This window comes from Neolamprologus brichardi, chromosome 8 (genome assembly GCF_056152115.1).
Source record: "Neolamprologus brichardi isolate AB-2024 chromosome 8, ASM5615211v1, whole genome shotgun sequence".
In the NCBI taxonomy this organism is placed as follows: Eukaryota; Metazoa; Chordata; class Actinopteri; order Cichliformes; family Cichlidae; genus Neolamprologus; species Neolamprologus brichardi.
This window is the reverse complement of record NC_142111.1, coordinates 6405124-6432693: the sequence shown is the minus strand read 5'-3', so window position 1 is coordinate 6432693 and position 27570 is coordinate 6405124. Positions and strand designations below refer to the sequence as shown.

The window sequence follows — 27570 nt, the reverse complement described above, 5'->3', positions numbered from 1 at the left end:
TGATCAAGGAACTGACCTCACAGCCCATTGTTCATTCAGTGGTGCTAGTTGCAGTCATTGTGAAAAGGTACTGTTCATAAGGTTGGGGGAAACTGCAGTCAGCTGAGACGTTTCTCCCACTGAAAACGCTACATCCAGATGAACAGAATCAACCTCTTGGGAAGATTTTGTACCAAAAACAAATTTCAAACTTAGCCGTCCTATTAATTCGCTCAACCAGTGAACATGGACATAGGCATATGGCATTAGTTTGTTTAACTGAAATAGACTTTTTTTTCTTTTTAAGTTCCCACCAAGTGGAAAATTCTAACTTTTAAGCAGCTTAAGTATTTACAGACTGGCAAATTTTATGTTGTGAGACTAAATCAAAAACGACAAAGCTAAACAATAAGCTAAAGGAGGCTAAAGCAGTCCTCATTTGTATGACCCATTCATGAAGTGAAGTTTAAGAGTTGGAACTGCTTTAAGAAGACAGCAGGTGATGTTTTCTATTGTAAAACATATTTTCATACGCATTTAAACCCTTTGTGCAGCAGTCATGTGATGAAAAGCGCACTACAGGTGAGAACAAAGTGGGAAAGGTAGGCTTTGGCAGTCTCAGGGGAGGATCTGCTCCAGTCTACTGACGCAGGCGGTGACAGCAATATGGAGCCAGGGAGGCGCTACTGCGCATGTCCGCGACTGCACGGACGGAGAAAGAGACAGGAGAGAGCCACAACAGGAAAAAAGTGGCAAAGACAAAGGTCTGAGCACCCTTTAGGGGGAAAAGGACAGAGGAGACTCGGGTTTTAGACCGGTTTACGGCAGCCCAGCTGTGACACCAGCGGCAGGTAACGGGCGGGGAAGTGGTCGGCGAGAGAAAATGAAGTTATAAATCATAAAAGGAGGCGTTGTGGTTGTGTTTGCTGGAGACACGGAGTCACGTAGAGCAGCAGTAAGAACAACGCCAGATATCTGCTAACACGGATTAAAACCTTCTTTTCCTGCTATTAGGGGAATATATTTGCTATGTCTCCTTAACGCTGTGTAAGCTTCACATTAACGTGTAGCTCTTGTCAAATGTTGCTAGCTCACTGAACAGCTTGCTTCCTCTATCCAGTTCAAAGCTGCTCGAAATGTTTACCTTCCCTTCATTTGAGCTCTGCTGACCAACTGAAGCTCTAAATAATGTAACAGCGTATTCAGTGGTGCTTCACCGTGTTGTTTAGGCCGATTTGGCAGCTGTTCTTTAACCAACCATATCCGAGGTGTGATTTGGGGACTTGTGTTATTATGTGTAATAGCTAAATTATGAGGAAAAACACGTGACCTTCCTTTCCTTTTTAATACAGTGTGTTTATTTTTTGCATTTCAGTTGCTTATTGACTGTATTTTTCTCCACAGTGTGTGACTCCTCTGTTCCTGTGGAACTGTAGCTTTGCCGTCAGCAAGTCTTGGAGGATGGAAAGACCTGCTAAGCTATAGGCTTTAGATGGAAAGAGCTGTCAGCACATAGAGGATGGAGGAAGTGGAAAACGCAAAGAGTGACGGCACTATGATTGATGACACCGTTGTGCTGTTGGAGGACTAGTCTGTCATTTTGGAGCATCTAGAGTATCTTTGCTGGTTATACTTGGTCACTCATAGCGATCTTTCTGCACATCTGTCCTTTAGTGGGAAAGAGACAGAAAGAAGGTCGCGGCGTTTGAGAGCCACAGGTCTCATTTACCCTCCCTCCAGATACAAGCTCCTCTCTTCCAAGTGGCTGAGAGGTTATCACGCAAATGGTTGTCATGATGTTCATGTAGTGTCCTGACATTAGTAGTTGTGGAGCTGAAGGAGGTACCGGTGGAGGTGGGGGCGGCGACAGCGCTGGCGGTGGTGAACATCCAGGGATGGGAAGTGCTCCGTATCCAGCCGGTGAGTGGAAGGGGAAGGGGCGAGGCAGCCTGCAGGAGCTGGGGTGCATGCCCTGGAAGGTCAGCAAACAGAAAGGTGGTGGAGGAAGTGGAGGGGGAGGAGGAGGGGAGGCAGTGGTGGGAGCAGAGGAGAAGAGGTCCAGGGATCCCAGGGAAACTCAGCAGCAAGATCTCTCATCGTCCTCTTCTTCACTCACCTCGCCAGCTCCTCCCCAAGCTTCTTTGGTGCCTCCGGCCATTTATCACGAAAAGCAGCGGCGGGAGCTGTGTGCCCTGCACGCACTCAATAACGTCTTCCAGGATGGGACAGCCTTCAGCCGGGACACCCTGCAGGAGATCTACCAGAGGTGAGACAGTATGTGGATTAAAAGTGTTATGGTGTGCATAAAATGTTTCGTAAATACAATCTGACTAAGTGATCTGTGGACGATCCCTTTTGTCAACTTGTTGCAGGCTCTCTCCCAGCACTATGGTGACGCCTCACAAGAAGAGCGTGCTGGGAAACGGGAACTATGACGTCAATGTCATTATGGCAGCCCTGCAGACCCGTGGGTTTGAGGCAGTTTGGTGGGATAAAAGAAGGTATGTAGGAGTAGCAACAAAAGAAGCCTTAGCATTGATAAATCATATTTAATCTAGTAGAAGTATTGATTTAATAGATTTATTTCCATTTGCTTACGTTGTAACTGCAATTTGCCTCATGACTTCTACCCCTGATTGTTTCCCAAAATAGTCAATGTTAGGCTGAGGAAACCCAAACCAAAGAAAAGCAATCAGTCTATTGTTGCTTATCTGTACTTGTTTACACTTGTTCCTCTCTTATCTCGCTAGAGTGCACATATATTGTCAATACTAGAAGGAGGCACCCCTTGTTTTCATCTGCACCTCAACCACCTCATCAGCAGGGTCCTGAGTGATCCCTGTGATTAGTCAGTGCTTCCTGTGGTTGATAAAGTTTAAGAGTCAGTTTTATCAGCATTCCTGCTTCCTTCATTATCAGTCTTACATGACTATTGACAGCAGCACCAAACACAGACTTGCTATATCGATAAAACCCATTCCTGTTTTTCTCTTTTTGAGCTCTGCAGATGCACGCTGTTGTTGTTGTTTGGTATAACACAGTGGAGATTCACCCCTTTTTTGCATGTAACTAAGGCTTTACATGCTTGCATGTTGTAAACATTCGGTTGCTGGCATGTTAACCGGAGACTGAGGCGAGAAAACAACGCGATGAATGGACTAGCACTTAAACGCTCTCTCATTTTGGATTTCTCGACAAGAGAAGACATGACTTCTTTTTATTCTTTGGTTATGTTTATGAAGTTCCTGTGACCTGAGGCTGTTTTTATAACTACTCACAGGGGATTTTTGATGCGGTAAACACTTGCAGCCAAGATATTTTTAAGTATTTGGACCACGGTGAAAAAAGTGTGCTTAAAAGCTCCAACCCACAACTGGAGTATTTATAAATATCATTTATTTTTGGAAGGGAGCAAAATAATAAGGTCACTTATGAGAGGACAAGTGATTGATAAGACAAGGAAATCTGGTGCCCTGATCCACAGAGCAGGTTTAAAAAAACTCTTGAGTTTTTTTTCTAGCAGTTCAGCATGTGTAATGAAAAAAAAAGGTACCAGCATTGGGTAAAGAAAATGCAGAGCCTTCGTTTTAATCCAGAAATGTGAATGTCCCTCAACGAGAACCCTGACCAGACAGCCTCAGAGATGATTTAATGTCCACAGAATCACAGATGAAAAGATCAATTATATAAGCACTCAGGTTAAATAGAACAAGTACTAAGCAAACATATCAGTGGGATTATAATGTTTGTAAACTTCTTAAATTAATACATTTCAGTATGTGCTCAGAGTTTGTTGAAGAAAACCTGCCAGCGGTCTCAGAGTCTGTTACTCCAATAATAGACCCAGAGTTTAAGTTAGCTCTCTTTCTGGAGCAGAAAACCCACAAACTCTGAGTTTTTATTAAATCTGATTGGTTGATCGTTGTCCTCGTGTAGTATTATCATCAGTGTACACTCAACTGTGTTTAGAAGTGTGCTCTGATACTGGAGCGTAGGTGTGGCAGGCATTCAAGCACTAAAACTTCACAGTCTCCACTTCAGTCTTCGTTTGCCAGTTAATGACAGTTTTGAATTTTGACAGATGCAAAGTTTGCAACACATGTCGCTACACAAACTGCACAAAGGTCAGCGCAGTTGAGTTACACGGTGTTCGTTACAGTCATCAATGGGAACTGACAAAATCAAGAGTGCTTTGAAGTGCCGTAAGCATGTATGTCATATAACCTGTTTGTTTCATTTGAAAATGAATATTCCTCCCTGGTTTGTTTAAACTTCTGGCTGCAAGAATGCTTCTCTCTGGTATTCTACGCAGTCTCTTGCGATGTCCTGTACATAGCTGAATAGCTTTGCTTGTGATTGTTACTGCGGATGGTTTATCACAGGGTTTTTTTTCTGGACTTCCTGACTTAGAATGGACCTTTGTGTTGTGACTACACTTGTAAGTGCATTTTATCTGAACGTAGCTGAAAGTTTCAATGTAAAAAAAAAAAAAAAAAATATATATATATATATATATATATATATATATATATTTTGCTCAAGTAAATGCAAGCCCAAATAATATAATGACAGGTAACAAAAATGCTGTATGGCTGGAGAGCAGTAGGCCCGGGTTCGAGTCCAACCCGCAGCCCTTTGTCTTCCCCTCTCTCAATCCCCACTTTCCTTTCAATCTGCACTGTCTCTATCCAATAAAGGCCAAAAAAATAATCTTTAAAAAAAGTTAATACAAATATTTTCAAATAGTCATGTAATATATATGTATTATTAGTGTTACTATTATTATTGTTGTTGTTATTGTTGTTGTTATTGTTATTATTATTATTAAAAAAATAATATTTTTTAGGGATGTTGGCAATATTGAACTGTCCAACGTGGAGGGCTTCATCCTGAACGTACCGTCCAATCTGCGCTGGGGGCCCCTCCGGTTGCCGCTTAAGCGCCAGCACTGGATAGGCGTCAGAGAGGTGGGAGGAGTCTACTACAACTTGGACTCCAAGCTACGTAGCCCTCAACCAATTGGCAATCCGGATGAGCTCAGGTGAGAGGGATGGGGAGTGTGTGCATGTGTAGCAGCAGCAGCTGTGTTGTTTTATACTTTTGTTGTCATAAAGTTTTAAAAACTAGTAGATGTGCCAGTGGAGAGGATCTAGCCGAGAAATGTACAGTTAGCTCCATGTTAGAAGTAAGTGTGAAGCCTTGATGGTGCTCTGCATGTACATGGACAACTAATGCATCACAGCTGAGTAGTTATTCCTGTTGTAGTTCTTTGAAGTCGGCTGCCTGGGGTGCATGCATAGTTATTGCATTGTATTGTAAAATCTGTGGACGGTAGAGGCACGTGGACAGCCGCACGGACCATCAAGCTCATCATCTCATGACAAAATGTACCTCATAACGATTCTAGATGACTCGAGGATCTGTAAAGGCCCAAGACAGCCATATTGATCCACAAAAATGTTCTAGCCATCTATTATAGTGATAAAACCTCATGCTACTTAGAATGACCTAACTTTACCATATAGTCTTAATGTTTTATTACATATGTCCTGAAATGAATGAGTGAGATTATAAACTCATCAGAAAGTGTAGACAGAGGTCAGGGCAGAGGGCTGTGTCTTGTAGACCAGTGTTTCCCAACCACTGTGTGCCGCGAGAAATGATCAGGTGTGCTGTGGAAGATAATCTGGTTCCACCTGATTAGTACTGGTGTGAATAACGGGCAGAACAGGTTCATTCTCTTCCACTTGAGGGCAGTACAACGTCCTGCTCTAATTAAATGGGCTGCCAACTGCCAGTAAAACAGAAGAGATAAAGAAGAAATTACATAATAGTCATGTGAGATAATGCAGTGTGTAATAGCAATAGATAAATATTTTAAAAGAAAACGTAGTCAATCTGACCTGCATCCTGGAGAAAATTACAACCCAGATGAAGGCCCTAGCATGAGTAGTGGTCAGAAGAATACTGGGGACAAACCGAACCATTCTGCTATACCTGGTGCACGCGTTGCAGTATCTTCTCTCCCCTAAGCAATAAAAATAAAGAGCCCTGCTACTAAGAAGAGGTACAAATAATTAACTAATAAATAACTTAAAATGGGTTGTTGTACACCCACTTTTACCTGATATATTTGATATGTTATTGATATGTATATATTAGGGCTGTTATACCGGATGACGATATAAAAACATCTATCATTTAATTTTAAGCTATCAGTTTATTTCGTGGTGTCGCAAAACTGTTTACGGCAATATTTGTTCATCGTTTTGATGGTCACTGTAGTGGCTATATTAATTTCTTAAAGTTCTCTCTTTCTCTTATATTTAATATAACCACACTACGGATGGACAAGCGCCTGTATTTATGCGTTGACATTAGCAACAATGACGGTAAAACCATCACGTCACGTGTCCGCTTGTTTATTTTCCACATAAACCTTACACAATAAAGCTCAAGATCCTGTTGATACTTTTCAAAATAAACTGAATCATGTGAAAGAGCAGATTATTTACGGATGAGAAGCAAAAAAAAGAGCGGCCAGGTGCCAAAAAAAGAAACCTTAGACTCAAACGTTAGAACAGGCTTTTCCCCGCAGCACGCTGTGTAATAAATACTCACAAAGAAAACGGCAGCCGTTACAACTTATGTCTAAAAATGTGTAGTTTCATGCATCAGTTAAAACACTCGACTCCAGGTACACGACGCCCAGCTGGAAACACTTCACACAAGTCGAGCTGCCCGAGATTCACAAAATTTACAGAAAATGTTACATTTTTGTGATTTATATCATTATCGGGACGATAGAAGCTTATATCTTATATCGGGATATGAGATTTTGGTCATATCGCACAGCCCTAGTATATATCATAACAAATATTCATATATATATTATATATTTAACCAAACAAGTTTCCCTTGTTGGCTGCTTTAATAACTTTTTTTAACCTGTGGCAGTTCATTTCAAGCTATTCACTGAACTTGAACAACTTGAATTACAATAAATAACTGGAAAAATTGGGGTGTTCTAAAACCTTTCACGGTAGTGTATGTGAAGCTGACTGGCGGGTCACTGGTTAGGGCCAAACATGCTGGTCTATCGCTACATCTCCAGTTTGTGGTTTACAACTTGTTCTGCTGGGCTAAAAAATAATTCATTGAAGCTTTACATCAGCGTACACCTTGTTAATTTTGTTGTTGTTGTTTCACTTTAATCACTTTCACTTTAATTAAAAAAAAATGTAATTCTTTGTTTGATTTTTATCACATTCTCAGGAAGTTTCTCCACCAGCAGCTACGAGGGAAGAACTGTGAACTCCTGCTAGTCGTCTCAGAGGAAGTGGAGGCACACCAGACATGGCGATCTGATGGCTAAGGGTTTAACCAGCCTACCACAGCTCTAACTGGGCCAGCAGTCCAATCGCAGAATAAACGGAAGAGGAACTAGCATTGTTGTGCTCAGCCAAATCCCTTTGATGCACACTTGCAGATATATATCTACTACACACACACACACACCTTTTTTGGAGGTTTTGTTTACACAGCCATTGCTGGACAATTATCTGGCGAGATACAATGCAATGAAGGAAGCAAACACTTTACATACAGGGAGAATCAAAGAATCACAGCTCTTTCTCACGACACAGCTAAGACTTCTGAAGTGTTATCCTGTTTCTGCTATTCTTGTGGATTTTTTTATATTGATGCATATTTTCAATGTCAGTTTTGATCTTTTGCTTTTGTTTTTTTCCCTTTTTACTTTTCTAGTTTCCAAAGTCATTCGAGTTCAGGCTTTATGAAAAATGCTATGTTCATGTGCCTGTCTCCTTCAGTGATCCTCCCCGCTTCCGTCATGACGTTCACTGATGTGTCTTTGTGTTTGTGTCCCTCCCTTCGTGTTGTAAAGCTCTCTTCCTCTTTGTCCGTATCACTTTCACCAAAGCGTGCCCTTCGTTGCCTCAGCGTGACTCCATCTCTGTCTTTTTCACGTCACTGCTAAGAATCGGTGAGTGATCACGTTGCCAACTTTGTATACTTCAACACCTCCCGAACATTTCTGGCACAGACAGAGCCTTTGCTGCGGAGGCTCTGCCAACACAACACTTTTATATGGCAACAAAGCAATGCAACAGCACCCTGGCCAAGTAGACCCTCTAGTGGATGTTTGCCTAATTTTCAGTCAAGCAAGGCATACCATCATCACCTATCCAGTTTTTCTGAAGTCTCAAACTTCTTATGGCATGCCTTGATTAAGAAGCCAATGCCCCATGACTGTTTTTTCCTTTTAAATCAATCATCAATCAAAATGGGTCCAGCTTTAATTTAGCTTAAACACTGGTCAGCACAAGAGTCATCAACCTTCAGTTTGTCCAGTTTCCCTAAAAAAACCAAATCACATTTATATAAGTTAGTTTTAGTTTGTATCTTTAACCTGGCTGCTCCCAAAGTTAGATTTAAGTCTGCATATCCGAAAAGGTGGTGTTTACCTTTAGCAGGATTCTTTTACATCAGCATATAATAATCAATTTAGTGTGACATTTCAAATGTAAGTCTAAAGGATAGATAAAAGTGTACCAGCAAAGGCTGTTCCATATTACAAAATGAAAAAACTTCACCATATTTTGTGGAGGCCGATTTGTTCCTGATGGGTTGCGTTTTTTTATGTATATGTATTCTACATATACATATACAGCATATAAATACATGTGTCAAATTAGAGGAGGAATTGCTTTTGTTGTTAATTCAGATCTGCTGAGGTGCAATATGGCATTGTATTAAAGGCAAAAGAATGGGAGCGTGTAAAACTCTGTAATGTCGCCGTAATTGCCCGACACATCCCTTTCTCCATTATTTTCCTTAAAGAAACAGTAATATTAAAAAAAAACAAAGGTTACTGCACATATCAGATGGCATTTATATACTGATACTGAGATATCTGTAATAGGTGTCAGATACCAGTCGGGCTCTGTACGCCAGTTAACGAGAGATCATGCATATGAGGAAATAATTTTGTTTCCCTCTGTCACCGACTTCTACTCAGAGCCACCAACATTTGTTAAACGTCTTCAAAGTGATCTTTCACGCAGATGACACAACAGTTATCAACCCACTGTAGCCCCCACCCTACCTCTTGCTTTGGCTTGTGAGTGTCCCCACCACAGCAGTCCTCAGTAGCACTGGAGCTCAGCCTATGCAGAGATTCTCTGTATCCTCTCATAAATATCCTGCCAAACATTGCCAAAATACAGCTCTGAGAGAATGTCAACGATTGTCCCACCAAGTCTTACGCAGCTGCTTCTGTTGCGTGAAGTTTCAATCTGTGGAAGATTTTGTTGGTGGCTTAGGGGAAATGAAACTTAAAAAAAAGCTTGAAGATCTGTAGGAGGTGTCAGGTAAAGAAAGTGTAAGTCGGAAAGTGTCCCAAATTTCCAGCCTTTACGCGTGCTGTGGGAAATTGTAGTGTAATGAGCCTAATGAGAGATTCTGCTGTTGTAGCTTTCGTATTTATCAACTGTTAAAACTGTTTGCTACTATAAATGTATTGTCTGTTGACGACAATATTGGCCTTAACTTGTTTACATTGAAAGAAACATATAGATATACGTTGCTCTGAAATATTGACAGGGGGGCTGTGCAGTTTGGCGCCACTTCAAGAGGTTAATTCCAAAGCACCGACGAGAAATCCAGTACGCAAAGAAACTAATCTGTAATGATATTTTCAGTTTTGCCGCCAAGGACTTTATGTTCTTTTATAGGAAAAAAGATTACTTTATTTTAATGGTGCATGTCTTATTTTAGAGTGACTCCAGCGCAGGCTGTTGGCCATCACCGCCTCGTTATATCCAAGCTGAGCAATCGTCAGTAATTTGTGGAGAGTTTTCAGCCCAATCACGTCATGACTAGTGTGGCACATTTGCACTCAGCATTTGCCTTTTTCTTCTTTTTTTTTGCCATGACAATCCATTTAGCCCTTCCTATTAAAGGACCCTGATTGTCACTGTAATTTTCTTTTCAATAGAAATAAAATGCTTATATTGGCACTTTATGTATAAGCTGGTGTGTGGGTGTATTTGCTTTCAAAGGGTCATTGTTGGGTTACATGTAGATTATAATGTTGCTATTCTGGGCCTCAGTGAGTGTGTGGAAAGTATGTCTCACTTTTACAGTGACATGTTGCTCTTTAGAACATTTGTTCATTTCACAGGGAAATTGTGGTGCGTCAAAGAATGTAAGCCTTCATACCTTATATATTCATCATAATTCAAGTGAAAGATTTCAGACCTTTTTTCCCTCCAACTTGATGATCTTCATGTAAGCTTATGAAAATCAGAAATCCAGTTTTTCAGACTATTTTTCTCTTGAAAAGTTTGTTCACTTATACTCAGTTTTTTGTTTGGACTCCTTTACCAAGAACTGCTGCATTAGTGCATCGTGGCTTTGCTGAGGTGTTATTGAAGCCCAGGTGGCTTTGACAGCAGCCTTCAGATCATCTGTATTTTTAATCATGTGTTTGTCATGTTCCTCTTAACACTAACTGAACCCTGTAGATGAATTCTCTACAGGGTTCAGGTCCGGTGAGCTGGCTGGCCAATGAAGCACAATAAGATGTTCAACATTCAGTAGCAGTTCTGGCACTGGAGGTAGATGCTAAGTCCTACTGGAAAAGGAGATCTGCTTCCTGTTTCCATAAAGCATGTCAGCAGATGGAACCATGAAGATGATTGTGTTGACTTTGGACTTCATAGCACACAGTGGGCCAGCCACCAACAACATCAGCATCATCACAGACCGTGGAAACTTCCCACTGGATTCTGTGCCTCTCCCACTCTTCCTCCAAACAACTATAAGGCCCAGGGAGCAGGATCAGCCCAGCAAAGACTTTGGAAAACATTAAGTGGAGGATAGTTTTTGAACTTTTAGTTTGAAAGCTTTTCCTATTGGTAAAGACCTCACCACCACCCAAAATAAATTACCATTAATACTACACCAAATTATTAAATTAAATCATGTAAGTTTTTTTAAATTTTTCATTTATTTATTTATTTTTCTGTGAGTCCACAGTAAAATAATTCACAGAAGAAACATTTCTGTGAATTCATGATTTAAAAAAAAAAAACAGGACAGCCTGGGCAATAAACTACCCAAACTCTTTCTGTAATTTTACACATTCATCCTGTAATGTCACTGCGCCATCGCACTTAAGATCAAAGTGAGTTGTATGTGACTCGTGTGCTCTACGGCCTTACTTTCAAAATGAAGTGCAAAAAATTAGTGTGTGACTGTTCCCCGCTATTCCTAAAGATGTCTGCTTGTGGTGCCTCCTAATGCACTAACACCAGCTACAGTCCACTGATTGCAAAGCTCTTCTAACGCACAATCATCTGAAGACTGGTCATCCTTTTTGCTTGTCCACTTTTTCCTACAGACAGTCTATGCAGCAATGACCTTCTGTGGCTCTGGACAACTGTCAAATCAGCAGTCTTCCTCATGATTGGGGAAGATCGCTGAGCTACTGAACAGTGGTTGCATGTGCTGAACTAGACACAGTATTGATACTGGCGGACTCATCAAACTCAAAAGATTTTTGTGAGTCAAAAAACACAATAATATAAATTATAACAGAGAAAAGACTTAATATATTTCACCTTACATGTAATGCATATATAATAAATGAAAGTTTGCCTTTTTGAACTAAATGTGGGGACATAACAAACATTTTTACAATATTCTAATTTTCTGAGATGCACTAATAATGTTGTTTTAAAAAAATGATAACTGCATCTGACAGCTGTATCCCTACCTCCTCTCCAACATGAAGAACATGAAGGTTTACAGTTAAACATTAAACATTTGCTTTACAAGCCCAGACCTGCATAAAAGCAAAGTTTGGTTGGGCCCCCTATTTACACGTTAGACAACTGAGTTGTTCCACCAAACACTAAAATGACCCTCTCACCAAGATCAACGTCATAATTCTGTGATCAGATATGTCACAATAAAATCACAGATTCAAGAAATGCCAAGCTAATGTTCGTTTATTTCTCTACACCTCAGGTACTAACCCTTTGAAAGCTGGCTTTCAAAGGCTTACTTTAAGTGCATACTTAAAAATGAGCAGCTTCCATACATGTAATAACGATATTATATCATAAATATTATAATAAAAGAATGACTACTACGGTGCTGCTGCTTTAAGGGAAGCAGAGGAGGAAAGTACTATCACCGTCTTTGGTATCCGTATACACGCTGCATAATAAGGATGATGGGGAAGCTGGTGGCGCGCGCCGGAAACGCGCTTTGGGCCAGAGCGGGCGCGCGCGAAGCGGTGTGCAGATGTGTCGCAGATTTTGTAAAGTCACTGGACGCATGGAAAGAGCCAGTAAAAGGAAGTCGCTCTGGATAAATGGGCCTTTAAACTTTCAGGAAAACGAGGCAGCCGAAGGAGACACGCGTGGAAGAAGACGTATCCGAGGGAGGGCTGTCATACGCAGTTAACGTTAGCTTAGTTTGTCGGGGAGAGGGACGTTACTTTGACAGTTAAAAGCCAGCGGACGGCGGCGTGCGAAGAGATGGAGCTGTCAGCGATCGGAGAGCAAGTGTTTGCAGTGGAATCAATCGTCAAGAAAAGAGTTAGAAAGGTAAGCGTGTAAAAAACAAAATGCGGCCAAATTATCAGCCTCTCTAGCTCTCAGCACTGGAGACACGCTTTTTTTAATTTTTCTTTTGGTGAACCAGAATGCTACTTTAAAGATGCTAATGAAAGCTTTGGAGATTAAACGAGGAGAGCAGCGTTTCTAAGCTGGTTATCTAATTGCGGAGTGTATTGAGGGAGCAGGTGAGCGGAGGATGTCCCTTTAATTTGACACAGGGACTGTTGTTCCTGTACTACAGCTTAAAGTGTCAGGTGTTTGGCTTATAAGGGTTGAAGGAGGACGCGCTATCAACCCCAAAATACTCTGCCTTTGGGCCCATTTGCTCGCTAATTGTGTTTGGGTCTAAGTTACCATGTTGTATTGACATGTGCAGGCGCGACGCCTTTGTTTACTCGCAGGGCACGGGAGGGTGGGGGGGGGTTGGGGGCTGAAACTAGTGGTTTCCACCAGTGTCAACAACTAATATACAGAATATAAATACAATGCTAAAGATCCACTTACATACTTGTTTCCCAAGTCTTACGCAACCCATAATATTAAGTACAAAGAGTTTTATTAAATGGTGGGTAGAGTAATGTGAACTTTCATATGTAGTTTTGTAATGGGCCTTAATATAAATTTATATAACTGACTGGTGTTCTGTATAAATTTTTGTTATGCTGAGCTTAAACACAGGCTTTACAGAGTAAAACTACTTTTTTGTTTTGAGATTTGAGGATGCCAGAGTTCACAGAGGAATCTAAAATGGAATTGCTCTTTGCATTTTAGCAACAAAATACATTTTCAATACAGTGAGTATGTAATATTTACATGCATAATATTTATTAGAGCCCCTGCTCATACATCAGCTGAAATTAGCGATTTGCTGATATGTCAGAATCAGCATTTATAGCAGTCAAGAAATGAAAATGTAAAACTGTTAATGTTGCATAGTTTGTCCAACAGAGTTCTCTGCAACATCATAACAACAACCAGCAACCAGTGGATCTGAGTGCATCAGGCGGGCAGCACATGTATAATCCCCAACTTGTTGTGACAATAAAACAAGATTATTTTTAAACTGTATTCATAAATAACTACTAACATTAAAGTCATTTCTTGTGTAGTATATTGTAGTAGTATTAGTATAGTAGTCGTATGTTGATATGTTAGCCAATATATCAGATTTTTAAAACATCAAATATCAGTATCAGTCTTTAAATTCTATGTTGGCTCTAATATTTATGTGATCTTATTACAAGGTTTAGAAATGATAGCTAATAAATGTATTTATTACAGTCAAACATATGAGGTGCTTTTAATCATACAGTCTTCCTTTGTGTATGTGTAACTGGTGATTAAAATGAAGTCGGGGAAAAGCGGTGATTTCACCGACTGAGAATACCGTTGAGAGCCTGGAAGTTATTATTGGATGATGTCACAGAGGATGACTAATCTGAGTAGATTAGCTAGTATGTGGAAAATACAATACATTTTGAATTGTGTTAATTATAGATATCTTCTGATGACATCATGGAAACATCTTCTTGCACATTTAACAAGAAGGCGACGAGGCCTGAAATAGAAAATCATTAAATAAACTAATTTAAAGTTTGATTTGTTCCATTTCAGATTTGTAGTCATACTACTGTGTTACTGTGTTTTCATGTGATATGCTTGTATAATGTGTTACATTTAGGATTTCTAATGTTGTTTATATAGTTTCACACATAAAAGCTTAAAAGAGACTAACTTACTATGTACCACAAAGAAAGAAACCACCTCTAGTTGTAGCAAACTGCACATTTCAATGAAATCCAAGTCACTGATGGAAAAGATACTGTCACGGTTCTGGGTCAGGTTCGACCCAGCATTTTGACTTCTTATGTTTTGGTTTATTTTTGAATGATTGTTTTGTTTCTCTGATGCTATGATGATTATTATTATTAGAGTTCCATGTTTCTGTTTATCCGTGTTTAAGGATTTGTTGTTTCATGTATTGTTTGAGTTGCATGTGTTATATTCTGTCCGGCTCTCTGTCTGCGTCTTTGTTTAGTGGTTTCTTGTTTCCTGTTTTATTTTGAAGGTCTGTGTCTCATGTGAGTGTGTTCAGTTCTACTGCTCCCCTGTCTCTTTAGTCCAATTTCTCCCAGCTGTGTCTCCCTCCTGTTGCCCATTCCCTGATTACCACCCTGTGTATATTACCCCAGTGTCGCGTCGTACCATCAGATTATGTCTGTGTGTTTCTGTTCTCAGTATTCACTTCATATTTTGTCTTCATGCCAGCAATAAAGCTGAGGTTTTGAGTTGTATTCGGTGTCCGAGTCTTGCATTTGGATCCTCCTCTCCATTCGCCTGCACACAGAGCCCTGGCAGAACGACACGACCAGTAATGGATCCAGCGGACTCCATGTGGTATCGGCGACCCGCAGTTTCTACCTTCCTCAAGGAGAGGGAGAGGCAGGAGGCTAGGTGTGCCTGGGAGCACGAGTCACCCTTCGATGGGTCTCGTTTGGCTCTTGGTGTGCCCCACAGCTTCCAAACCGCGATGGCTACCGCCGTTCCATCAGTTGTTCCGTCAGGGATGCGAGGGGGCAAGAGCTCTCTCTCAAAGGCAGCAGCTCCTCAGATTTCTGGTGTCACTCCGCCGCTGCTCTCGGAATTCAGGCCCTGCAGGCGGGGCAAGCAGCGGCGAAAGAAGGATTATGTGGTGGAAGACACTGGGCTTACTCCACTGCAATCCTTTGCTTTGTTTTTGGGACTTCCACGTTCGGAGCTACACAAACGTCCCGCTTCATCGTCCCAGCCTGGCCCACCGAAAGACTTTCGGTCTGGTCTGCAGGAGGATTTGCAGTCTGGGTTACCTCCCTCCTCCCAGAGTGAGCGACGCTCACGCAGCCGTCGCTCCGCTTCCTCTGGACAATCAGCAGTGGTGAGCAACAAAGACTGTTTTTCTCATGCTCCTCCTGAACTCATGAATGTAACGAACAATAAATCCACCCCTAAGACCCTGAAGGCTACCTGCCATGCAAGTGAATCTAAATCTGCTGACTTAGAGGTAGTTGAGTCTGCGTTTTGTTAACCCTGTGAACTACTCTGAGGATTTAAGAACCGGTTTTCATTCTGCACAATCTGAACCCAGTGTTAAAATGACTAAGACTACTTTACTTGAATCTGGGGGGAGAAATTTTCGGACTGCTGTGAAATTTCCGGAGGCTGCAAGTTCTGTTTTCAAGTCAGCTGAAAGGGAGGTGGTCAATGTTTCTAAGCCAGCTTTTCAGCCATGTACTTTTCAGCAAGGGCACAGGCAGTTGGTAGGGACGGAGATTGTAGGCTCTAACTTAGGCTCTCTGAAGGAAGAGGCTGTCTTCTCCCCAAGGACATTTAAGGACTCTAGTTGCCCCTCTCTACAATCTATTAAGACTGTGGCTCCTCCTAGGGACTGTTCTGTATCCCTGTTGGATGTCTGAGGTTGCCCACTCTGCAAAGACTATATGCCCAGACCCACTTGGCAATATTGTGCTTTTTGAGGCCGTTCCTGAGCTTCTCTCTCCTCCTGTTCCTGCTCCCAGGGTAGCTCGAGCCCAGCGTTCCCCTCCACCCATTTCAGTTCCTCGGGTGGGAGGGGCTGGTGTTCAGCTGGTGCCAGCACCTGTTCCTGTGTCCGCTAGAGGCTCAGGTGAGCCCGTCCAGCAGTTTTTCTCAGGCCCGAGGAGCCCGTCCAGCCTCAAGTCTCGTCAGCTGGGGGTTCAGGAGAACCCAGCCAGCTTCCTGCTTCGTTGGCTGGAGGGCCCGAGGAGCCCGTCCAGCACCACGCCTCGTCTGCTGGGGGTCCTGGAGGACCCAGCCAGCACATCCTCATGTCTGCTGACGGTCCGGGGAAGTCTGTTCAGCCGTCACCTGCTGTATCATCCCCTGCGACTTCTACACCGTCACCTGCTGTATCATCCCCTGCGACTTCTACACCGTCACCTGCTGTATCATCCCCTGCGACTTCTACACCGTCACCTGCTGTATCATCCCCTGCGACTTCTACACCGCCACCTGCTGTATCATCCCCTGCGACTTCTACACCGCCCGGTCCAGCCTCTGTGGCCTCATCCACGTCGGCCTCATCCACGTCTGGTCCTGCCTCGTCTGGTCCTGCCTCGTCTGGTCCTGCCTCGTCTGGTCCTGCCTCGTCTGGTCCTGCCTCGTCTGGTCCTGCCTCGTCTGGTCCTGCCTCGTCTGGTCCTGCGGTTGCCACACCGTCATCGGATCCAGCTCTGCCTATTCCACCACGCCTCTGCCGGCCACTTTCCAGGCCTCTAGTTGTGCGTTATGGCCGTCGAGGCCGGCCCCCGGAGAGAGTTCGTCGCCACCGCTGGCTTCGCGGTTGGCCTCCGGACCTGCTTTGTCGCCACCACTGCATTCTGCGTGGCTGGCCCCCGGATTTGCTTCATCTGCGTCACCGCCGCTGCTGTCTGCACGGTCGGTCCCCTGAACTGTTTTGGCTATCGACCTCCGAGTCGACCCTCTGAACTTTTCATGGACTCCAGTTGAGCTCTAGTTTGGTTTTGGTTTTGATCTGTTTTCCTGTGTTCTTGGACTCTTGTGCTCCTTGTTTTTTGTTTTGGACCCTCCTTCCTGGACCCCCTCCGCCCGCTCTGGTCTGGTGCTCTGTTTTTGTTCTTTTTTTTTTTTTGTTTGTTTTTTTGTTTTTGTTTTTTTTTGTTTTTTTGTTTAGGGCTGTCGGGAGCCAACCCTTGGAGGGGGGGGGGGGTACTGTCACGGTTCTGGGTCAGGTTCAACCCAGCATTTTGAGTTCTTTTGTTTTGGTTTATTTTTGAATGATTGTTTTGTTTCTCTGATGTTGTTATAATTATTATTATTATTATTAGAGTTCCATGTTTCTGTTTATCCGTGTTTAAGGATTTGTTGTTTCATGTGTTGTTTGAGTTGCATGTGTTATATTCTGTCTGCATCTTTGTTTAGTGGTTTCTGGTTTCCTGTTTTATTGTGAAGGTCTGTGTCTCATGTGAGTGTGTTCAGTTTTACTGCTCCCCTGTCTCGTTAGTCCAATTTCTCCCAGCTGTGTCTCCCTCCTGTTGCCCATTCCCTGATTACCACCCTGTGTATATTAGCCCTGTGTCTTCCTGTGCTCAGTGTCGCGTCGTACCATCAGATTATGCCTGTGTGTTTCTGTTCTCAGTTTTCGCTTCATGTTTTGTCTTCATGCCAGCAATAAAGCTGAGGTTTTGAGTTGTATTCAGTGTCCGAGTCTCGCATTTGGATCCACTCCATCCGCCTGCACACAGAGCCCTGACAGTTACAACCTTTATGAGTTTGACATTTTGACCTGAACAACCTGATGCCATCAAATCTAACTGCCTCGCCCCGCGATATCACATCCAGGCAGTTAAATCAGTTTAAATGTGAAAATGCTGCACAGAATAGCAATGCACTCCCTTAAGTTGCATCAAAATGAGACATTGTGCATCTGAGAGATGAGGTAATTGTTGGTGGGCTGATTTCATTGTGCTTGGCAGTGGTTCCCAACCTGGAGGTGAAGGTGCTCACAGTAGGTCACAAGATCCACTGTGAGTGGAGGAAAAAGAGATGAGAGGAGCAGGGAAAAAAGACACATTAGTTTCCAATAGGTATCACTTTTTTCAGACATGACTTTGTGCCTTTTATTTTGTTTTTGGTTGTTGTTTTTTTGCTTGTAATTTGTTTCTTCAATAACTTAAACAGTTCAAAACAAAAACTACTCTATATTTGAAGCTGCTCTGAAACTTTGTCTCCACAGGGGAATGTGGAGTATCTGCTGAAGTGGAAAGGATGGCCTCCAAAGTGAGTATGTAGATTAGAAGAGTAAGATGGATAACATGAAATGGAACTGAATGTGACTCACAGAGTGGTCTGCAAAAGTCTTGAGCCACACCTCATTTTTTTTTTTTTTTTTTTTAAATTGTACTTAACAGGACCCAGTTTTGCCTGTAACTTTTTGAAAGTGGTTTTGAACAGTAGTCCTTCGGCTTTCTGAAGGTAAAACACAACTAGCATCCAAAGAAGAGCTTTGGAGTATCCTTCAAGAAGCCCGGAGAGCTATTCCTAAAGTTTAAAACATTACAAGAAAGCATGCCTAAAAGACTTCAGAATATATATGGAATAAAGTTGGTCATATTATATATGGAGCTTATGGCTTGTTAAGTGTGCAAACTGAGATTTTGATTACAGACTGAATTTCTGTGCATTGTTGCACATGTTACAATAATTTCCAGCACCTGTTTCTCATTTTCCTAGCAAAATATGAAGAAATGCCAGTTGGACCAAGACTTACTCTCCACATAAACACACTGTTCAAAATTGCAATCAATCATATTTATCTTTTTAAAAGTATATAAACAATGCATCAGATGTTGTGAAATTAGAAATGTAATAATTTGTTGAAAAACATGCCCATTTTCAATTGGATGCAAGCTGCATCTTTCAGAAAAGTTGAAACAGGGACAACAAAAACAGGATGATCTCATGACAAATCAGTTAATGTACAGTAGCAGTGTGATTGGATAATAGGACATCCTATAGGCGAGGTCTGTGCTTTGGCAGTTTGACAATGTAAGAATGTTTGGCAGAGCAAAATTGCAGAGAATTAGAGGGTTTCATCACATATGGTGTGGCGTGGTGATTAGCACTGTAGCCTCACAGCAAGAAGGTCCTGAGTTCCATTCCACCAGGCTACAATCTGGCTCGGGCCTTCCTGTGTGGAGTTTGCATGTTCTCCCTGGGTACTCTCCCTTCCTAAGAATGCAGTTAGTGGGGTTAGGTTAATTAATGATTCTAAAGTGCCCATAGGTGGGAATGATTGTCTCTCTCTATGTGTTAACCCTGTGACGGACTGGCGATCTGTCCAGGGTGTACCCTCCCTCTTGCTCTATGGTACCTGGGATAGGCTCCACCCCCTACGAACCTGACAAGGATAAGCAGAAAAGAATGGATGGATGGTATTCAGAGAAAAGCTATGCAGCGGAGAACCTGTATTGAATGACCATAGATATCAGGCTCTTAGATAGCTCTGGATTAAAGATTGACACAGTCTTATTGTGAAAATCTTCAAACTGTCACTTTCTCTAGACGTAAACTCACTTTGGATGGACTGAGGCAAAGGGAAAATTTGTTTTACGGTCTGATAAGGCAGAATTTAAAATTCTTTCTTGAAATTATGGCTGCTGTGTCCTCCAGGCTAAAGGGTAGAGGAACTGTTTGGTTTGTTATGAGCACAACAAGATGTACAGTGGCACAGTTAATCTGCACTTCTGCTAAGGCACCATTAATGCTGAACCATACTATAGATTTTGGAGCAATCTATGTATACTACCATCCAGACCACTACTTCTTCAGGGAAGGGCTGTTTTATTGTAGAAGAGAGTAGCAAACTGTTTTGACATGTATTACAGCAGAATCAGTTTCTAATAAAGAGCCATCATTATTAAAGAGCCATAGAGACATATTAAAAAGCAAGAGGAAGGAGTTATATATCAAGCAACAGTAGGTAAATACTTTCCTTTCTTGACTACAGCAGCTGCTTTTCTCAGTCCCTAAACAGTTAGTGTTGTTAAAAGAACACAGTGGTGCTCATCCTTATGATCCAGCTTTTATTGAAATATGTTACTGACACCATGCATTAATTTAGAAGAGTTTAACTGTGGTTAATCTCTCTTTAAAAACTCTCATGCCACCCATTGGGGCATGGACACAGGATCCCTGGGAGTGTCCTTCTTTGGGCCCTGTTTGGGTTGTAGGGTAGGTCCTCTTGTTTGATTGTATTGAGATCTTGGGAGCATGGAGGTCGGGTCAACACTTTGGGATCTTTGTCGTGTTCCTCGAGTCAATTCTGAGCAATTTTTGCAGTGTGCACGGGCACATTATTCTCCCAGGGTAAGCCGCTATCATCAGGGAGTGTAGTTACCATGGAGCAATATCTACGTGGGTGGTACGTGTCAGGTAACATCCATATGAATGTTAAAATCTAAGGGTTCCCAGAAGAACTTTTTATTGTATGCAGACGATCAGTGTTTTTCACTTAAGCTGTCAGTTGTTTTAATGTTGTAAATATCAACATACTAAAAAATATAGTAATGCAGTTTTGAAAAGTTACACCAAGGCAAGAATTTAGTTTAACTAAAGTTTGTTTTTCTGATTTAGAAATACAATAAAGACACTGTGTCAGCACTTCTTTGGCCTTGTTTTTAAATGAATCAACAGACTGATTTTAATTACCTAAATGATTATAATAATAAATTATTTATGGAGGTCATTGAAAAATGAAGAAAGCTTCTATATATGTTTTGTATCCTCCTACAGGTACAGCACTTGGGAACCTGAGGAACACATTCTGGACCGGCGCTTGGTTCAGGCCTACGAAGAGAAGTAAGGCTGCCTTCAGCCACCATTTGTCATTCATTTTTTCACCTTTATACTTTGCTCCTTTATTTAACACAAACTGACATGCAGAGTCAAATCTTTGTTTATAAATGTGTGTATATATATATATATATATATATATATATATATATATACATATATACATGCAAATTATATTATATTTTTAGGGTTTCCCCTTGGAGGGAGTGTGTTATCAGTATGATATCTGTCTGCAATTGAATGGGGTCAAGTTGGCAGTTGCATACACTCTGAATCTGAATCAGTTTTACTATATTGCCAAAAGTATTTGTTCATCTGCCTTCACGCACATATAAACTTGACTCACATCCAATTCTTAATCTATAGGGTTTAATATGATGTTTGCCCACCCTCTGTAGCTTCAACAGCTTCAGATCTTCTGGGATGGCTTTCCACAAGGTTTAGGAGCGTGTTTATAGGAATTTTTGATAATTCTTCCAGAAAGGCATTTGTGAGATCAGACAATGATGCTGGATGAGAAGGCCTGGACGTTGTAACTTGGCACAATGCACAAAGTACTGATCTCCAGGCAGTCACCAAACCCAGACTTGTCCGTTGGTTTACTAGACAGAGAAGTGGGATTTAGAGATGCAAAGGTCTGGGCTGCTCTAGAGTCCAGTGGCAGCGTGCTTTACACATCCTTATTCAACGCTTTGCATTGAGCTTAGTGATGTAAGGCTTGGATGTAGCTGCTTGACCCTGGAAAACCATTCCATGAAGCTCTCTACACACTGTTCTTGAGCTCATCTAAAGGCCACATGAAGTTTAGAGGTCTGTAGCGACTGACTCTGCAGAAACTAGGTGATCACTGCGCAGTATGTGCCTCAGCATCTGCTACCGCACTGCTGATTTTTCTTGGCTGAGTTGTCATCGTTTCCTCCAGTCGCTTCCACTTTGTTATAATAACACTAACAGTTGACTGTGGAACATTTAATAGCAAGAAAATTCCACGACTGGACTCGTTGCACAGGTTGCATCCTATCACAGTACGATCCTGGAATTCACTGAGTCCCTGAGAGCGACCCATTCTTTCAGTGTTTGTAAAAGCAGTCTGCACGCCGAGGGGCTTGATTTTATACACATGTAGAATTTACTTATTTGGATTTACAAATCATTATAAATCATCAGAAAGCACATATAAAAACATAGGCAGAAATTTGCATTTAACTATGACATTTGAAATAAAACGTAAGATTTCTTCTTATTTGTTTGTATAACCTCTAAATTGGTACCTGGTTCTATAATCATATACATGTTGGTGATTTCTGAAAGGAGAATTGCTAAACAACACACTCACACACACATATATAATTTTTTATATAATTTTTGGACGAATATTGAAGTAAAGCATGTAGGTAGTCTCCTTGGGCAACACTGGAAGACTATTTTTAGAAGCCTCCTTGAAAGCCCCTCTCTGACCATTTACATTTGTGCGTCTGCAGTGATTCCAAAATGTCACAATCGGAACCTTTCAGCTTGAATTAATTAGGGAGGGGCCAAGTTGTTCGGTGGTGAGCAACAGTTGTGTTGTTGTTAATGCACAGTGTCCCTATGTATGATGGCACACATGGTGTAGTTTGAGTGGTTGTAGTACCTCAAAGCTTCCCAACATTACAGTACAGCTCTTTTCAGACTTTCTGACCCTGAGTCATAGCGCACAATTTGGCTTGGATGCTTTTCCTGCCTGACAAAGGTCTGCTTGGTTTTTCCAGAGAACAGAGAGAACGAGCTCTGGGTCCCAGAAAGAAAGGATCCAAATCCAAAAGAATCCTTCTGCAGGTAAAGTTTGGAATTTGATTAAAAATTATATACATATATATATATATATATAAAATTCAAACTGTGTTTCTCTCATTGGAGCCTGACAATGATGTTACTCTTTTTTCTTTTTCTGTTTGATCTTGATTCAGAATACTGTCTACACCATGGATCTCCGCAGCGCTCACAAGATTCCCGAAAAACCTGCACCGCGCCTGCGTCTGTCTCTGACACGCTCCCTGCTCCCCGAGGATGACCATCAGCCGTACAGACAGGAATCACAACACAGACTGAGGAGGAAGGAGTTCAGATGCTTTAACTCAAACCCTCCAAGTCCAAGACACGAGAACTGGGAAGAGCATGGAGAGGAAGACGAAGAGGAGGAGGACGAGGAAGAGGAAGAGAACAGCATGGAAGAGGATGAGGACAGGGAGGAGGAGCAAGAGGAGACTCAGAAGAACACAGCAAAGGAGAGCAATGGCATTTTAAATGGTATGTGTGTCACTTGGTCAGCCAGTGGACTCTAATCAGCATCACGCGCCACATTTACTTGACTCTCTTTGTCACTGGGCATCCCACCAAAAATATTAAAAGTCCCTCATACTGAGCTCATTCTGAGCCGATTGAGGAGCAAATCCTGCAAAGGGTGGAGTATAGTCTCAGTTTGCTTCTAAATCTAAGGCAGCCGTTTATTCAGAGCTGCGTTTGCCTCTGGGATGCTCTCATGAAATGACAGGAGGTCAGGGGCCAGTTAATAAACAAGCAACTGTATTTAATAGATAAAAAGAATGACTTGTCTATCTTTGTTATTGCTTTTTTTAATTAACTGACTACATTAACTTGATACAACCATTGACACCGGGTTGTTTTTGTCCGAATCAACCCTCACTGACTAGTCCTTTTCTAAGGTTTTAAGTAGCTTGTTCTGCTGTTTGGAGTGCAAAGACCCGAGTCAGGGGGAGAGGGGCTTAAGCCCATCAATCAAGTGACTAACACAGAGAGAAGAGCAACCACACACTCACGTTTACACCTCTGGGTGGCTGAGAATCACCTACTATACATGTCTGTTGTTGCAGTTCCTGTTGTTTCTACCTTGCTGTCCTTCTGATCAACGATAAGTCCCATCCACATGCAGTTGTTTTTCAATATGAGATATCATCCGTCCATTTTCTTCTGCTGATCCATATCAAGGTCACCTCTCCCACCCATCATAGGCTGGAAGATGGGCTACACCACCTTTCAGCACTTCTAGTGTAACTCTAGTCTTTTTTCTTCATCCTCCATCTCTCTGTTCTGTAAATGTACTGTAGTGACAGAGCATCTCCCAGCTGTCAGCAGACTATCATGCTGTTCTCTTAATGCTAGTGTTATCCAGAAGGGTGTCCAGGCCACAGTGTAAGTCTGTGAATGCACAATTGTTTGTGTTACAGATTTTCACACATCTACTCAGGCTATCTCCTGGGCTCCTCCCCACCCAGCTGCAATAACACATACACAGGGTAGACCCAGAACTTGCTGGAGAGAGTATCTTTAAAACCCCACAGCAAAGTGGAAAACAATAGGGGGAAAAGACATCTGGAATACCCTGTTTATCCTGCTGCAACCCTGATCCAAGCTTGAATAAGTGGAAGAAACTGGATGGATAAATTGTTTATGTTTGATAAATATTGTTTTGCCCCGATAAAGAGAGATGGTTTGGGATGATTGATTTGTCATTTACTCGCTATGAGTCATTAGTTATTATAGTAATTAGTGATCATTAGTTATTATTAATCTCTCTTGTGTCTTTTGTCGTCTCTCCAAAAACTGTCTTCTTTCTACCCTCACATTTTCCCCTTTCTGTGAAAAGGGAGTTTTTCTTTCCCACTTTCGCCAAGTGCTTGGTCAAAGGAGATTGTGTGATTGATGGGGTGTTCTGTATTATTGTAAGGTCTGTACCTGACAATATGAAGCACCTTGAGGTGACTCTTGTTGTGATTTGGTGCTATTTGAATTGAATTTAACGGGGATTGCCTCCTCTCCTAGTTCAGTAACAGGGAGTGGTCTAAGCAGCCACGTGCACTCTGTCAGTTTATAACATGCATCAAAACAGATCAGTCAAGGCAAGCTAACTCAGAACTCGAGTGGCAGCCTTGATGCATTAGTTGTCTTAGTGTAAATGTACACTTTTCACCTTCTGCCTTTCTCCCTCTGTGTCCCTGCCTCAACCAGGACATGAGAGGACAGACGGCTGGAGCTCCACGGGACCAGACGAGGGCGCCACATCAGAAAATATCTGGAGACCCGTCATATGTCCGGGAGAAATAACTGTCACAGACATCACCCTGAACTCCCTCACAGTGACTTTCCGAGAGTCAAGAGTGGCCAAAGGCTTCTTCAGAGACTGGGGCCTGAAAGTCTGAATGCTGGAAATGGGGTTGGCAGGTTAGCAGTGGAGGCATGGCGAGAGGGAGCTGGAGGCACCGACACAGTGGGTAAAAGGTGCCACAGTAGGTGTTTTCACTCTCTCTCTGCTTGTCTCATTGCCAGCCTCTCCCAACTTTCTGAGTGGTACATTTACATGCACAGAGTCACCTGAATATAAGCTGATCTCCAGGTAAAGTGTTATTTTCATTGTTCTTGACACTTTTCCTACAATCAGACTGAGTTGCCTTGAATAAGAAGAGCATTACATCAATGTTTATATTAAGAACAGGATTTAAAACTTGAGTAAATCCTGAAGGGAAGTTATTTTGTTGTGGTTCCAGTAGAATGAAAGGCTTACTAACCCAAATTTAGCAAATAAAGTGATGGCCACAGTAAGGACCTTCTGACCAAAACTTAAAAAATGGCCACCATACAACTTGCGTAGCATTCTCACTTAAATAAGTGGATCAGCCACAGAAGAAGTCCACGTGGCACTTCATGTGGACAACTGCAAAAATCTTGCTCTGCTCCATTTTTCTAAGTGAATTTTCATTTTTTTATGACAACCAAGACGACAGAAAAACATGTAAAGCTACATCTCCACAGAGAGAGATGAGGTTATCCAAACACAGGTCCAACACAAACGTGATGAAAAGACAGTGCTGGATATCTGTGAAGGCATTGAATACTGGCAAAATCATTTTGGTATCTGTTCTTTCCTTTGCCACTGGAGCAAAGACTGGGACACATTAAGTATTTCAACTAATCATGACCAAGGTACAGTCAGAAACACTGACAGATCAAATGTGAAGAATGTCCAGACATCTGGAATCAAACAGCTGGAAATGTGTGGAGGTAAAATGGCTCAGAGTTTACTTGTATTGTTGGCATTGCTTAATGCATAGATGTCCAAAGTAAAGCTCTCCTCTAGAGATGTCTTTCAAAGAAACACAACTACAGTCGCACAGTAGTGGATAGGGGTTTTCTTTGATACCCCAAGGTATAATAAAGATGCAAAACACATTTCTGCCACGACAAACCATTTGAAAAGTCACCTGCTTCATAGTTAGTTTACCAGGTTTGGCAGAGCGGCCAGATCGCACCAATCCATCCAAGCTGTCAGTGGTGGGTCATTTAAACTGAGATTGGTTATGGCTACCTGACAGTACTGACAGGCACCCTGAAACCAAAAACTTAGTTGCTTTGAGAATGAAGTATTTCTTCTCTTTGATGTCCCAAATGTCCAAATTATTGACCCATGTGGATTTAAAATCCATGTAACTGTTTGAAATTGCATAAATGTTCATCCCGGAGGCATTTAGACAATGATGGAAAACAAGTAAAGTAGCGCTCCCGCAGGCAATTCCATGGTTTTAGTGATGGAAACACAGAGCTCCGTACTTTACGTGGATCCCAAGTTATGACTGAACACTGTGAATCGAGAGGGTCTTACCTTTCATGCAGAGTCTTTATTTTTGAACTCCAGCGATGAAGTATATGTAGTAGTTTCACAGTTTAAAGTAGCACAAAACTGGAAAGTCAAACAGCCAATTCCTTTCATATTGCACTTTTCATTAGCGCCTGAGCAAATTTCTTGGCTAAATGTTTGACCTTACATTAGATCTTCTTTGTCCTCTAAGCCCATTTGCCCCATGACGAGCAAAATCCACTGACAACTCCCCACCAGCGTGATCTGAGTTTGCCATTTATGTTTGTGTAATAGTTATGGGCTTGTTTTTTTGCTTTAGACATGTTAGCTTTAGAGGTGGTTCAAATTTGTCTGGCCTCTACCCTTTGACCTGTTCAACCTGGGTATCCCTACCAGGAGCCTCTGCTCCCAGTGGCACAGCTCTCCTGGTCATTGAAGCACACAGGCTACATTAGTAAACATGTGAGGAAGAGAAGGGAGGAGTTCTCTGTGCATGTAAACGGAGCCACACTAAGCCAGCCTGACTGGACTCAAACATTTTGTACATACTCAGTGAGGTGGGCTTAGGTGTCAGACCCATACTAACACACAGTGCTGTACCTGTAACCTGTAAACTCATAGACTGTTACTGCTGTACAACACGTGGCTTTAGTCTTGTATGCGTTTCTAAATCCTCCGAGAGAAGATTTGATCCGCCTGCATGCCTTTCTCCTCCAGTACAGTTACTATAGCGATATAAAGACGGTGTAGTCTTCTCTGTTCAACTAGCTCTTCATCTCCGCACATATAGCCCACCATACAAGTGACAAATTTGTACCAAAATGAGAAACTAAATGAGAGAATGTATTAAGGAATTGCACTGTATTAGCATCATAGAGGTTTGTGTGTCCACCGGGAGGCTCTCTTTGCAAAGACTGATGG

General features: G+C 42.0%; 2 protein-coding genes across 3 annotated transcripts; both read left to right on the top strand.

Moving 5' to 3' along the window:
- Positions 1-689: 689 nt before the first annotated feature.
- josd1 (Josephin domain containing 1) lies at positions 690-10031 on the top strand. 2 transcript variants are annotated; one of them, XM_006807282.3, is made up of 5 exons: positions 690-830; positions 1384-2245; positions 2352-2480; positions 4826-5020; positions 7255-10031. In XM_006807282.3, exons 2-5 carry the CDS (start codon positions 1875-1877, stop codon positions 7352-7354), a joined length of 795 nt encoding a protein of 264 aa, XP_006807345.1. In that variant the 5' UTR covers positions 690-830; positions 1384-1874; the 3' UTR covers positions 7355-10031. The 2 variants fall into 2 exon arrangements, with proteins under 2 accessions (XP_006807345.1, XP_006807344.1); XM_006807281.3 differs by lacking the exon at positions 690-830 and adding an exon at positions 832-934.
- Positions 10032-12250: 2219 nt separating this feature from the next.
- On the top strand, positions 12251-27306 carry cbx7b (chromobox homolog 7b). The gene is made up of 6 exons (XM_087845340.1): positions 12251-12617; positions 18400-18443; positions 20958-21023; positions 22769-22835; positions 22967-23306; positions 25026-27306. Exons 1-6 carry the CDS (start codon positions 12549-12551, stop codon positions 25214-25216), a joined length of 777 nt encoding a protein of 258 aa, XP_087701466.1. The 5' UTR covers positions 12251-12548; the 3' UTR covers positions 25217-27306.
- The last annotated feature ends 264 nt before the right edge of the window (positions 27307-27570 follow it).

What these genes read in the sequence shown, in the direction of transcription:
- josd1 (XM_006807282.3), top strand. Translation starts at nt 1,875, where the DNA reads ATGGGAAGTGCTCCGTATCCAGCCGGTGAGTGGAAGGGGAAGGGGCGA. An exon ending in CTGCAGGAGATCTACCAGAG is followed by an intron (nt 2,246 to 2,351) that starts GTGAGACAGTAT and finishes AACTTGTTGCAG; the next exon opens with GCTCTCTCCCAGCACTATGG. An exon ending in GTTTGGTGGGATAAAAGAAG is followed by an intron (nt 2,481 to 4,825) that starts GTATGTAGGAGT and finishes AATATTTTTTAG; the next exon opens with GGATGTTGGCAATATTGAAC.
- cbx7b (XM_087845340.1), top strand. Translation starts at nt 12,549, where the DNA reads ATGGAGCTGTCAGCGATCGGAGAGCAAGTGTTTGCAGTGGAATCAATC. An exon ending in TGGAAAGGATGGCCTCCAAA is followed by an intron (nt 18,444 to 20,957) that starts GTGAGTATGTAG and finishes ATCCTCCTACAG; the next exon opens with GTACAGCACTTGGGAACCTG. An exon ending in CCAAAAGAATCCTTCTGCAG is followed by an intron (nt 22,836 to 22,966) that starts GTAAAGTTTGGA and finishes ATCTTGATTCAG; the next exon opens with AATACTGTCTACACCATGGA.